This window comes from Scomber japonicus, chromosome 3 (genome assembly GCF_027409825.1).
Source record: "Scomber japonicus isolate fScoJap1 chromosome 3, fScoJap1.pri, whole genome shotgun sequence".
NCBI classification, from domain to species: domain Eukaryota; kingdom Metazoa; phylum Chordata; class Actinopteri; order Scombriformes; family Scombridae; genus Scomber; species Scomber japonicus.
This window is the reverse complement of record NC_070580.1, coordinates 18,595,211-18,610,291: the sequence shown is the minus strand read 5'-3', so window position 1 is coordinate 18,610,291 and position 15,081 is coordinate 18,595,211. Positions and strand designations below refer to the sequence as shown.

The 15,081-nt window shown below is 39.2% G+C and overlaps 1 protein-coding gene across 2 annotated transcripts in view; it reads left to right on the top strand.

Annotated features, from left to right (window-relative positions):
• srgap3 (SLIT-ROBO Rho GTPase activating protein 3) overlaps positions 1–15,081 on the top strand; it is a 55,432-nt gene that overhangs the window by 12,700 nt on the left and 27,651 nt on the right. For both annotated transcript variants that reach the window (XM_053315113.1, XM_053315112.1), the window contains exons 2-3: positions 1,789–1,984; positions 11,306–11,468. In XM_053315113.1, the coding sequence (XP_053171088.1) occupies positions 1,789–1,984; positions 11,306–11,468 (359 nt within the window). The remainder of the gene's footprint in view (positions 1–1,788; positions 1,985–11,305; positions 11,469–15,081) is intronic.

The window sequence follows — 15,081 nt, the reverse complement described above, 5'->3', positions numbered from 1 at the left end:
TCCTTCCTCTTGAGAAGTGACACCACTCATCCTGTTTACTGAAGCTCTTTCCAGCAGGCTTTGTGTTTGTTCTGCAAAATAGGCCTTTCTCTGTTCCTGAGTCGAGGCATCATTGCTGCTGATGACAGCACTACAAAGAGGAATCAGGTTTCTCTCATGAGTTCCCACAGGCATGGAAGATCTGCTGTCTGTCTGGCAGCATCAGGTTCCTCTCGAGGAGAAATGTTATTCTACTACAGTGTTCGTTTTGAGCGGGGGAGTGCATTAGCTTCTCATTAAATCAGTTTTGAGCTCTCAGTATGTCTACAGTGTAGATACTTATGAGAGGTCATACACACTGGTCATCTTAATGGCTTGGCATGGAATAGCACTGGCTATTCTCAATCTAATCCAGAGGCTTTTTTGTTGCTGCTTGTCTGAGGTAGTGTAAAGAAATGTTTCACTATAAATACTACAGTTGCAATATACTGTAAAACTATACATGATTAACCCTAACCCTAACCCTGCTTGGTGTAAATAGGATGGGGAATTTGTAATATGTAACTGTGTCAATTTTAACACGTACAATTAGCACACTAAAGAAGCTCAAGCCGTCCACATTATTCTTTGTAGTTGCACAAACGGGACACAGTCCTATGTTATGTTCAAAAATGTATCTCAAAGGAATAGTTCAACATTTTGGGAAATACACTTTGCTAGATGAAAAGATCAATACCACTCTCATACATATGAAAAAAGGAGAAAGGCTTTGCAGTGCTAAGATGTGGAATCACTGGCAGCGATTGAACATGTCGTCAAAAAAAAGATCAACCAGAAATGTTCAGACAACAACAATCTTTTATTAACTGATATGAGCTACTGTACATGTTTCACTCAGTGCTTCATAAGCCTCGTTATGGATTATTTTAAGTCACTGTGAGGTTGCCATGCAACCAAATGAGAATCAAGGAACCAACAAAGTCTGGCACTTCATGTCCCAAGAAACCACAACTTTACTTCACTTTTTATACAGATTAAACAAACATGAAATGTATTAGTTTCTAATCTAAGAGGTACTGGTAATCTTTGCATCCAGGCTAGCTGTCCACAGTCTTAATGCTAAACTCTAGCTTTATATTGACCCAACAGGTATGAGAATAGCATCGGTGTTCTCATACTAATCATCTTTCCCAAAATATCAAACTATTCCTTAAAGCATTTCCAAAGCTTAAACCTGCTACAGGTAGTGTGTTATACAGTATCAATAAATAACTGCTGTAAACAACTATATTAATGTGAGAACTAGCTGACACCATCATTCACTGCACTACCTTTTACCACACTGTGATACATTTCAGATTTACTTCATCATCATCATTTTAAATATTTATGTGTTGTGAAGCATCATCAAAAGCCTAAAGAAACAAACTGAAATCTATAACATTTGCAACAGGGTTCATTTGAACAGTATCACTAACAATAACACTGGTGATACATGCAGTACAGCCCCCATGTCATCTAAACCACAGTAATCTTACCTTGGTATCACTATACAGTACGTTTATGTTATGGTTTAGTAATGTTGTAAAGTGTCTCTAAAATGACAATTCAAAAACAACTTGATATAAATGTGGGAGACAGATACCTGAGAAAAAAACACTCAAATTGTCTGTTGGGCAAACAATGATATAATACACTTCATGATAATGCTGTGCAATGACATCATTATGTCAAGTTGTTTTAGGGCATGTTGTGACAGCAGAGTAAACAGTTGACTTATACCATTTTGTTTGGTGTTTTGATTGACAGAGATCCGTAACCAGCTGGTGGAGCAGTTCAAATGCTTGGAGCAACAGTCTGAGTCTCGTATCCAGCTGCTGCAGGACCTGCAGGAGTTCTTCCGGCGCAAAGCAGAGATTGAACTGGAATACTCACGCAGCTTAGAGAAACTGGCCGAGAGGTTCTCCTCCAAGATCCGCAGTTCAAGGGAACACCAACAGTTCAAGTAAGTTCCTCTCGTGGCACAGTCAAAATGCATGCATGTAGAAATCCCAAATTGGTCCCAAATCAAAGGGATCTGTAGGCCAAGTGACTTTATCCCCCTCTAAACATCTTATTATTTATGACCTGACTGTAAGACTGAGCCCTGCTGCTAATCACACTGCCTGGTTTGATTACAGTGCAGACCTTTACAACAATATACATGTTTATGTACTGTGAAGGCATATCTATTATTATTGTCAAGATGTTTATGATGTCTTTAAAGGTCTTCTAGTTCTGGCATGATGGTCAGACACAGTTCATTAAAGAAGTTGAAGACTGTTGAGGGGGGGACATAACAAATCCAATGTACTCTGTATGCTGTAATTTAGCACTTGATGTTGTAGAAGTAAGCTCTTAGTGAAGCTTTATGCTTCATTATGTGTAAATCACCTCGATTAAGAACTCTCCACAAGCTTTGCATCAGACACTGCATTAATGTGGAGGTTTATATTAAAGATAGAATCAATGATTCTAGAGAAAGTTTATTTGATACACTTTTTTCCATATTCTTCGAATATCTCCTCATGGTCATGTGTGTATGCTAAAAAAACAAAAAACTGGTGTTCCCAATGAAGAGTGCTGTTCTTTCAAGCCAATTTGACATAGTATCCAAACCGTGTCATGTGATGCTATGGGCCCAAAAGACTTTTTCCCATAAACCTACATTGTGAAAGAGATGTCTGTAAATCAGCAGATAGATTCTTTTGAGCATGATCACAACCATGAAAATTGGATGTTTTACTATCAGAATTTGATCCATTTCATCCAATCACATTTCAGAAGTCTGTAAGAGCTGCATGATTGAATAATTGTATCCTCATTCAAATAAGCTGGAGGGCTAAACAAACAATTACCTGTCTCAGCTCACGGAAGCTTCTAGTGAGCATACTCCATGGGCGCATTGAGCCCATTGAGTGAAAGCAGGAAGTGGCTGTTTTGGCCACCGAGCAACTTTCATAGGAATGAACAGGACCCTGCCTCCAAGACTGTCTCCAGTTCCTTTGATACATCCATGGAGGCAAGCCCCCAGAAACAGCGTTGGGCTTTGAAGCTGATCTGACATAGTGACCAAACGTTCAATTACAATATCACATGATGCTACTAGGCCCCAAAAAGCATCATGAGCATCACAACCTCTGTGAAATAACTTGTTTCACTATCAAAATTTGATTAATTTGGTCTGATAACATTGGGAAAGTTTAGATGGGGTACACAATTGAATTGTTTTATACCCATAGCCGAGGACTTAATTGGAGGCTGTCAGGTCGGTGGGCAGAGGTCACTAGTTCGCTTTCTCTATGGGCCCTAGAGATGTGGAAGCTATGTGGAAGAAGTTAAACTTTTTTTTTTAGCTTCATGCACTACTAAGACACTTTTATAGGAATGCCTGCCTCTGACCCTGTATCCAGTGCTCTTTATGCATTCAGGGTGTGAGGACATGACAGTCTCCGATCTCCAGCACCTGTTGAATGACAGGGGATGGGTTAGGGTAAGAACTGGCGAACTGGAGAGAGAGAGGCCGTGGCCAATTCACATAGAAAGCATTTTCTCACGGAACAGATGCGCTTCCTTTTTATTAAATGTATCAATCCACACTGAATCTCAGACCCCCTACATTTTTTTACACTTCAAGGGCTGTTTCTGTCACATTTACTGAAGTGTAATCTATGCAGGCAGCTGTTCAAATCACACAGATGTACCACTGTATATGTGTTTTGAACATCCTCACCATCAGTGTTGTGCATCAGCAGTGACTTTTCCCCTACTGTGTCCTGTGAGCAGAGCTCTGGCCCGCTTTTGGTGTTGAAGAAAGTAGTTCTGGCTAGTTTTCTGGGGTCACAAAGATAAAGCGTTTTGCTTCAAAAAACAATATGCATTCAAAAGAGTAAGGTGAGGATGTCATACAACTTCATGTCAAAAAACCTGAATTACCCCTTTAAGGAAGGTCAGTGAATGTCACCAGATCAAAATCAGCTCACCTGCAGCCTTGATCCATTTAGACTTGCAGCTCTGGAAATACTGAAATGTATGCTAGTGAAGACAAGAGCGATCATCTGCACAGAAACCACCACTAACCTATTGGTACATGACTCACGGAGGGCATGAAATTAAGCTCTGCTGCTCCCAAAATCAAGCACCTCGGGCGAGCAGGCAAGCTTAGTTCAATCTGGAAATGGGAGCACTCACCCAGCTGAGATTTGGCAACAGATCTCAGGCTTGAATCTCCACCAACATATACAGTACCAGTCAAAAGTTTGGACACACCTTCCCATCCCCTTGAATGAGAAAGTGTGTCCAAACTTTTGATTGGTACTGTAGTCTAACCCCAGCACTGATTCTTGCAAATGGAAACAGCAGGACTGCATTCCTAACATATTCTGAAATGCTTCATATGAACAAGTCTGTAACTGAAAGTGGAGACTGTGATTTTCATGTCTATCGTACTATATTCAGTAAATGTAATAAATTACAACACAGAATACATGATAGTAAGGAATACATTTACATATATGGTAGTGAAATGGTAAAAATACACATTGTGGACTATAGCTTACAGTACATGTATGTTCTAATTGTTACAGTGTGAACAAGCAGGTAAGCAGGTCTTCTCTCAGGCTCACCTTACCTCTTTGATAAACAATGATTGCTCTCCGGGTGATCCACTAAAACAGATATACTTTCATTGTCTGCCTTTTTGAATTGCTATCACCATTACCAAAAATCTGTTTCTTGTTATCATGTTATAATGACACAGTTTTCTTGCTATTACTAGATACTAAATAATTTCATTTTAACAAGAATGTTTTCTTGTTATAACAACATACCACTTTTCTTGTTATATTGCAACACTTTCTTATTTCATAAAATGGATTTCATCAAACAAACGTTTCTCAAGAACAGTTGCAAGGAACCATCATTACCGGAAGACATTTAAACAGGATATTGAGAGCAAAGTTCTAGAGAAGGTGCGTTCGATTTGCTTACCCATCTGTCCAGGAATGATATTAATATTATTAATATATTAATAGTATTTAGTGCGCATGTTATAGCTATATTGTGGCCACAATTACATTTTTTTTGACCATGTCAACAGAGGGGCTCCATAGAAATGCATCTATCAGCTAGCAGCCAGTGTAGCATTTGAATGTTTTCCACATCAAGACAAGTGTGATAAGTTGTGACAGTTGTGGTGTTTTTTGAGAAGACATGTAAACTGTCTACATTCAAAATAAACAAAAAAAATATTTTTACAAACCTTGTTTAAATTTTAACATTTTTGTCACTGTTTCTCCCTTTCCACAAAAAAGCTTTTTCAGCAAATCAATAGTACTTTTACTTCAGGATGGTGTTTTGGCATTCTTGACACTCCGTAGCGCAAGGTCATTTAGAAGTTTGTGTATATGTACAAGTAGTGTATGTGGGGAAGCTGTGTGTGTGAAGTGGATGAGGATTTGACTAGATAATTGAGTCCAGCTGTGTTAGAGAAGGCAGGCTATGCTGTGGCGTCTAAGATAGTAGACAGAACTCTGCTGCAACACCACGGCTTAACCTTCGCACTGTACAGTTGATCTTATCCACATGGCAATAGACAGGTGTTAGAAAAACAGCTAATCCTCAGACACATGTTCTAATGATAGTACATTTTACACTGCCAAGATTCTGGTGGACTTAACAGCCAGAGGGAAAACAAGGATCTCAGAGAAACTAAAACATGCCGATATTTCTCGTCGAAATGAATGTTGTCTCACCAAGCAATAATTATGGGTGCACCAAAAAAAAGAAAGAAAAGATGATTGGTTTTCTATCGTTCATTTGTAAGTCATGTCTTCTTTTTATAATTTCACATGTGGATCATTATCCTTGTTACAGTGGGTGCCCTCGTTCTAGTTGGTGAACTAACAGCTTCTACCTGCTGAGAAGATCTCAGTCAGAAGTAAGAGGAGGAGCAGGAGGAGTGGTAGGTTGACCTCAGGTCTCTACACTGAAAGCCTGAGGTAGGAAGAGCAGGGAATCTAGCGCATCTATGGGAGCCTAATGATGCCAAAAGTAAAAAGTCACACTACAAAATCAAACTTTTATTTGTGTGTTTTTTTATAAGCAATATGTTATAATTTGTAATAGTTGGATTCTTTATTTAATTTATATATTAGAATTGTTTCTACTATCATTTACTTTTTGGTATTTGTGATTGTATCTAACCTTTGTATTTATGGTTGTTATTTCCATAAATACCAAAATTATCTATCTATAAAATATCTATCTATATGGAGAAACCTTTTACAGTGCTGCATACTGCATATGATAATTATATATTTAGAAAGTAGAACTGAAGTGATTGATTACAAGATGATTAGTTAAAACTTTTCAAAATGCACCTGCATTATTACCATTTTGTGAATTTCAAATAAAAGAACAGTCATATATTTCCTGATTGAAGTTTTCTTAAAAATATAGTTAAAATTTGTCTTGTTTGATCTTGTGAACCCAGTATCGCCTCGCCTTGTGAGCTGAGTGTATCATCACACCCCTACTGCATAGATCTCTATATTCTATGTACATAATTACTTGCTTGTGATTTTGTCTTTGCTACCTTAGACTTGGTAGTTTATCTGATATGACAAACCTGAGTAAGTCTCAGTAAATGCTCTATACTGAAGAGGAATATCAAAAGTAGGCTAGAATATTGAGCATATGGTACACCTTTATGATTTTGAAGGACATCAACACAGCAGTAAAATAGAGTCATCCTGACCGGGACAGACTTCCATATGTGTTGGATCACAGCCTACAATCTGTTGGCTGAACCTTTCCATTGCAGATTCATTAGCAAGTTGAATGCCACTGTGATTTACAACTACTGCAGATACAGCTACACCGCAGCAACCCAACCAAGGATCATTTTGCTCCTCCAGTTACAGTTTACCTAATTTGCCACAGTGAAAAGAAACACTGAAGGGTTACTTAGCTGCTCTATACTGCAGTTGCTGTGTCAGATAGTGTGCCACTTATTTTCTCTTACTGGTTCACAGCTCCTAAGAGACAGCAGCTAGCTTGATTTTAAATGTAGAGCAGAGTTTTCAAGGTGTATCATGAATTTCAATTAATTTTATTTGAGGGACAATGTACATTAATCAACATTCAAAGAAATGTAAATTTACCCGAGTCAGTCAAAAGGCTGGAATGGGACTGATGAATGGGATGATGCACCTCATCAAATTAGAGTGGATTGGTATCGTCTGTCATACAGACAGATACAGATGTAACATAGCACCATTAGAGGGCAATTCATGCAATATTGATATGGAGAATAACCTGTCTGGAAGAGATAAGACAGGGCTTGCAATGGTGTCCAGATATGTGTGTGTGTGTATACGCTAATCTTTTTGTGTGCATATCCAAGCGATTGGTTAGGAAAGAGCTGGGAGGGAAAGTGTTTGGTATCTTCAGAATGCCAGATCTTTGAATATGTGGGCTTTTTCAGTTTTGAAGTTGCCATTGCTCAAATCCAATTGATGTCTGTTAATTTTATGGTCAGCAGGGCACAGCTTTGAAAATGTATTAGTGGATATCCAGCAGGTTTATTTTATAAATACATCACCCAACATTAACCATTAAGTGGGATGCAGCCTGTGTCCAGAACACATTTAAAAATGGTGACGTACGTTTTAGTTATAATATAATTATGAGATATGATGTCTGTAGCTCTAGGAAAGTACCAGATGCTTTAATGGAGCTGTGTGTACTGCCACCAAAGTGCAGCTATGGCTTTAGTCCCATTTAGTGTAATCATTTGTACAATCATGGCTGCTCTCTGGTGGTGGAGGGTCAAAGGGTCGGGTTGTTTGAACACAGCAGTCAATACCCTGCTCTTGTCAAAATAACAAGTCCAGCTGGTGGAAGTCAGCGTGTACAACATCAAGAGATTAGCTGGTTTGCAGTTTGTTTTTCAGATCTTGCAGATCTCTGCACTGTTCTGGCCCTTGCGTCTGTGCAGCTGTAAATTATCAAATGTTGGCAGTGTGTCTCCTCACAAGAAAAAAAAGAAAAACTGTTAAATGATGTGCAAATCAGCAATGTAGCATATTGACGCCCTGCTTGAAAATGGGGGCAAAGTGAATTTGAATGGAAAAGCTAGCTGCATGTGCCCACGTGCCCCTTGTCTTTTGATACTGTGTTTGGCTGCTTCATTGATAAGCAGTAGACAGCCAGTGTGGAGGGGATTAAAGGCCTTCACAGAGCTGAGTCTTGGTTTGATAAATGCACACTTCCTTCTGGAAATCCTGGCTCAGACACATCGTATAGGCTCTGGGTGATTAGATGGTGGCATTCAGTGCAACCATGACTAAAGCACGGGCACTGTTCTATACAGTGCTTACTTGTTCAGGGCATGCACATAATGGAGACAGCTTGCTATCAGTTTATCCTTGAATCAAAGGATTATGGCGATATTCTCCGACCATACACTCATTTTTTTGTTTCCCTATTCACTATCCCTGTCTCTGTGTCTCATCTTCTTCACACTCTCCCATGCATCCACAGATTATACTCCATGTCGCTTCCTCACAGAAACACAGAGAGAGAGAGCAGAAATTGTGGAAACCATGGAGACAGTCAGGCAGTTTTACAGGATGAGACAGATGTAATAGGATGCCAGAAAGCTGCACTCGTCTCTCTTTCTCCTCTTCCTTCTCACTTCTCTAGAGACTCTCAGAGCTCATAGTTTGCCTTCTGAATGTTAATGATATCCTGTGTATAAATACCGAGGGCAAGGAGCCATCCTAAACCAGCCCTTTGGAAGCCCTCTAGATTAATTGACCTGTATGCACTCGACTCAGCCTGTTACGGGAAATCAGTGAAGAGAGAGTACAAAGGTGTGTAAAAGTCTGTGTGCAGAATTTGGTCCTTTGTGATATATAGATCTCTTTATATAAGAGCCAATATAAAATAGCTAGTCTGTCACACATAAAACAAGTGGAGGAACTACATTTACTGCTGTGTTAAAATACTCAGTTCCCAGAGATGTGGCTGGTACACAGACCTAATTAACTACCTTCTGCTCCTAATTCCTGTGAAACGAGGACAGCAGCTAGGGAAAAAGAGATCTTGTGTCCTTTGTCTCTGTCTCCCCTGTATGGCTTTAACCCTCTGCATTAACAGACTGTACCTGACCACTTGACATTATAGTTGTTCTCAAAATGATCACCCTTCTACATTTGCCAAAGTTGATGTAAGAATAGGCCATGATACCTCTGGAGATAAGTCCTGTATAGTGTTTTATTTGTTTGTTTGTTTTTTGCCGTGTGAGCAGCATGGCTCGAGGAATGGTCAACCACTTTAGTCCAGATTGAAATATCTCTACATCTATTGGATGAATTGCCATGACATCATACAGGTTGACAATAAATCCTAATGACCTTAATTGTGAAGTGACTTGTCCTTGTATACCACCAGGAGGTTGGCATTGGTAGTTTTGAGTTAAAAATCTAAATCAGGTCCAAATTTGAATTGACATATTTTCCCATCAAAGTCAGCTGCACTTTGTGTTTATTGCATATTAGCCAATGTTAGCATGCTAGCATATTAAACTAAGATGGTGAACATGATAAACATTATACATGCTATAAGTCAGCATGTTAACATTGATTAGTCGATTGACCAAAAAATATTTGCCAACTGTTTTGATAATCAATAAATCCTTTTGCCATGCATTCTCTTATTTCGGCTTTTCAAATGAAAAGATTTGCTGGCTTTTAATCATTGGTCACTTTAGTCTCGTAGAAACAGTCAATCAATCAATCGACATTTTATAGATCAAGCGACTGATTAATTAAAAAAAACAAACAGTATAAAATGATAGAATACATTTTAAAAACTTCACTTTACTTAACTTGTCAGTGTAGCATAATAATCTAATAAAGTATTATGAAGTCTTGACCTCTGTGAATAGAGCACAGTTAGCAATGTTTTGGTAGGAAGCTGAGGAGGATAAAAAGGTTGGAATATAGGAGCTTGGTTGTGCTTAGGGATGAGATGAAGCATCTCTGACCATTTTTAGGGATTAGCAGAGAGTAGAAGTGCACGTTCCCTAAACCTCTCAACCACAAACAGCAATTATACACCGAGGAGCTGCACCCCTTACAGGCAGATAGGTCAGTCAAGCAGAACTGGTGCAAAATGAGGGATGGTGAGACAGTAGAAATAGGTCATCCCAGAGGAGTGAAGCAGAACATGGTCTACATTAGGTCTTCTATTGTTAGGAAGTCTAAATCCTACCCATCCTATGCAAAGTCTGTCAGATTTGCTCATCTCTGTTTGATACAGCAAATTAATGTCCAGTTTAATCGTTTTATTATTACTTAAAGATGGCAATACTGAACTGTTTTCATTGATTGATGAGATCGGATTCCTCAACTCTTTAAAATTAGCAAATTAATTGACTTACCCTTTCAGACAAAGTGGATCTCAGGACATTATTCTTAATCTCACTTTGAGGAAGCAGGTACAGTAATAAATGGATAGATTGGTTTTATTAAACATGCAAAACAGTCTTCTGCCTTGTACTGATGTTGTGAGAATTATGTGCTGGTGTTTGTCTCCCGACAGCCTGATGTAAGTGCATTTAGGGGCAGAGTTAAGTAAAGTAATAATGGGGAAAGCACTCTGGAGTAGCTTGAAATCAACTTCATTAGATATGATTAGCATTATGGAAGCTCTCTGAAGGGGGTTCTTTGATGTTTGATGCTCATCATTTTTTTCTGCTCCACATTGAAACCCTATCCCCCACCCCACTCTCTCTCCCTCCTTTGCTCTCATTTCCCTCTCTCTCTCTTTGTCTCTTCCTTGGGGTTGGCTGATTGATTACTGCTCTGATAGCATCCAGACAAGGGTATGGGTTTGAAGGGATTGTGTGCGGGTGTCTGTCTGGTTGTGTGTCTATGTGCCTTGGTCTTTCTATTTGAAAGCACCCGAGGCAGACAGTTTAAACTGATTATGCAGCAATCAGGGCCCTTGACTCTCTGGATCATAATGGTCACCACCATTATACATTTAACTAGTTGATGCCTTACTAGACCATCGCATTGTTTGGAGTGTGGTGGATGGCAGAAAGAAAAAGAGTGAAGGAAGAAAAGGGGGAAGACACACTGCAGTGTTTTATGCAACGGGTTTTTCTTTTTTTTATGAAAACACAGGATCATGTCTGTAGCTGTGTTGTTTACTGGGATTTAGCTGGGATTTATTCTTAGATACATTCTAACAATCCTATATTCCTCTTGTTTTCCAGGAAAGACCAGCACCTGCTGTCCTCAGTAAACTGCTGGTACCTGGTGCTGAACCAGACGAGGCGTGAGAGCCGCGACCATGCCACCCTCAGCGACATCTATACCAACAATGTAATCGTCCGCTTGGCCCAAATCTGTGAAGATGTCATCCGCCTGTTCAAGAAGGTCTGTGAGATCACTGTTATTCCCTCTATGATCATGCTATTTAATTATATACCCCCATAGTAACTGTTTCACTTTACTTGGAGATGGTGGGACATGTAACTTATGATTCTCCTTGTGTCATTACTGAACAGTAGACTAGTCCTGTGCAGTCACTGTGTTTACACTCTCGTCACTATCATAGTGTTCATGGTGAAAGGTTTGCAGTGGAGAGGGCTTTGTTAGATTTACGGTGATACAGAAAAGGAGATCTGCCATTCTGCAATATCTTTAATGCTATCTGCATGATCAACAGTCTCTACCTAAAGTATCAGTCAAAAGTTTGGACACACTTTCTCATTCAAGGGAATAAAAAAGTGTGTCCAAACTTTTGAGTGGGACTGTACATCCCCATTTGGTATCTCTGTTTGGTATAATTTAGTAGCTACTGTTGCTGTAACGTCTTGTTGCATTTTTGAGGGGGTGCACAGCCTACGACCAAGCTCCAGGGGCTCTCTGTGTAGAATCCATATCTACGTAACCCTTTAATGTAAAACTGTCAAGCTTCAGTCCAACTTTAGCATGCAGACTAATAACCTGACGTGCCAGATGGTTTGTTGCACAGAACCATCTGAGAAGTCATCCTTGGAAACTGTTTGGAAAAGGGCAGGCACTCTCAAAAAAATACTTTGCAGGTGATTGGATGAGCCATCTGCCTATCACCATCTAACCCCTAACCCTCATCACCTTGCAGCTGGATTTACAAGATCAGAATACTCATAAGACCCTGGTTGGGCACAAATGCATAACTTGAAGCCTGACAAGATGGATTCTAATGCAATTTCTTGATGTTGTGATTTCAGAAATCTAGCTGCTTCACAACAGAACTGTGGTATTTCCAAGCTCAGTTTCAGCACACATGGAGTAACTAGAAGTTCTATGAGAACTGTCAGGTTTGCAGAGCAGAAGAAGTAGCATGGGGAAATGTGGAGCTGGGACCTCCCTGCCCAAATACTCCCATAGCCCCAACTAGTGTGAGAAACATTTGGCTCTCAGTCAGCACATTGCAGAAATGACTGAGGTCTTATCCAAACATCAGAATCCTGTTTTCACCTGGCAGGCCTTCCTGTAGGTTAGCTGCACTCTGCCTACGAGGCTCCATTCAGATATTACTGTGTGTGTGTGTGTGTGTGTGTGTGTGTGTGTGTACAGTACATGTGCGTGTGTTTGTTGACTTGTGTGAATGCCTGTGTGTATCAGAGACTGTGCCATGGCTGAAAAGAGGGAAACACTCCATCCTTCCTGAGCCAGGTGCCCTCAGGTTGCTTTTTCTACATTTGAAAGTATGAATGGATGGCTCTGCTGGTCGCTAGCTGACAGACATATCCGTGGGCAATAAATAATGTATCAAAAACCGTGTCATTGAGTTCTGAAGAAAAATGTTAAACTGAAATGAAAAAACAGCTTTGATGATATGACAGCATAATCAAAAACATAAAGAAGAGCTGGTAAAAGAATATATAGAAGAATTTTAACATATTAACAGCTTCAGTAGCACAATTGTGACTTACATTATTAGTAATATATTCTATTTATTACTTCATAATCTGTTAATTATGTTATGATGGTTAAATCTAAATTCGGACTAGCTTTGAACCAGGTTCAGTGTTACAATTATGTGCTCCTAACAGTGTAACAACAAAAAACACTTAAATAATCCAATTACTGTAGATGTGGCAAATGTGAATGTACAGAAGTCAAAATTTCCTTTGACCATGACCATTAATACACATACAATGTATATTTGCTTGCATTACTACAGTGTAATGGCCAACCTGTCACAGCTCTTACAGAGAGTTGCATCACACTCCCTTGTTGAACCCTCCTTGTGTCCCCTGAGCCTTTGCAGTACATGCAGCAGTCTGTCTCACTTCAGAGTCACTGATGCATACAGATGCCATTCACCAGCTGCTGGAGCCCTCAAAGGATTTTCTCCATTTATCACATCCAGTGATGTTTGTTTGAGTAGTACCTAATACCTGCACTCCAGATAAAAACAATGCAAAAACAACAAATCCCCTCTGTACTACTGAGGTTACTTTGTTTTTCTTCCTCCGAGCATAATTCATAATCTAGTTTCAAAAAGAACTGTTGAAGCAAGAATTTGTTTTATGAATTTTTCCCTCTTTGATGATTAGTTTAGTCTCTGACTCACTTTTAACAAGCTTTTTCAAGCACAGTTGTTATAGCAGAGCAGGGTGTGGACAAACACTGTAATTTTCATCTGAATCCCTCTGAATGGTGGGTGGATGTAGTTTGAGTGATTTTTGTATGTGTTTGTGCGTGTGTGTGTGTGTGTGTGTGTGTGTGTGTGTGTGTGTGTGTGTGTGTGTGTGTGTGTGTGTGTGTGTGTGTGTGTGTGTGTGTGTATGTGTGGTGCATGTATTGCAAAATCTGACTGAAAACAATATTTCTCATAATGATTCATATGTGAAATGACTACTATGCATCTTATTGAGTTGCAGCGTTCTGTGTGCACCAGTAGAAATGAGACAGGTGTTGACACAGGTCCTAAGAAAGCTTGTGAATTTAGAATTTCCCCTCCTATTTTAAATGACATTATTATCGTATTTGACTGTCACACACTCGCTTGCTTACTTTACTATGCAGCTTACTGATTTTGTTAGCTGCTGCTCAGCCCAAATTGGCTATGTGTATCCATCTCTAACAGACATCTGTCATTTTGTCATTGAACAAGGCTATATTGCTATTAATCTTAAACGTTTTTCCTTTCAGTTTGGCATCTAAGAAAAACCTTTGAAATCTGAAATATGTTTGAATGTTGGACACGCACCCTAAGTTGTTTCAAGTGTGAAAGTTCATGTTTGACCTTATAAACATGAGTTTGACAAAGAAAAAATCATTTTAGTTTCTCTTACTTCCTATCCTTTTTACAGAGCTTTAACCACACACCTGACTGTCTTCTTCAGCAGATGTTCATTTTTATAGCTAGGCCATTGTCCACCATGCCAAAATGCAGTGTGTTTCATATTACTTGCTCTCATTCATCACAGCAAACAAGCTGTGTAGGAGATTGTAATTTAACCACCAGATTCTTTTCTGCAATTCCGTGCAGTATTGGCATGAAGGCCATATTTATCAGACCTCTCAGGGTCGGACTATAATATATGTATAATTGTTTTGGGGTTTTGGTTCAAACTTTTTTCAGCTCTCATAGCTGTGGTAACACATCCAGACTGATAAAAATATAACCCAAAAAACAGAAGCCAAACTTTTGCCACTGTTGATCCACTTTCCACTTCACTAACCACTTGAGAATACATGATGGCAGCATTTAACTAGGCTACTACAGTAGATGAAGAGACATGGGATATATTGATATTATAGACATCTAGAGGTGCAACGATTTATAGATTAGTTGCAAACCATGAAATGGATCAGCAACTATTCAGATGATCAATTCATCGTTTAGGGTCATTCAAATTCTTTGGTCTCAGCTTCTCAAATATGAATATTTTCTGTTGTTCTTGTTTTTGTTTGTTTCTTTTTGTCCACTGACATGACAGTAAGTTGAATATCTTTGGGTTGTAGGCTTTATGTGAAAAGTCTTAATTCG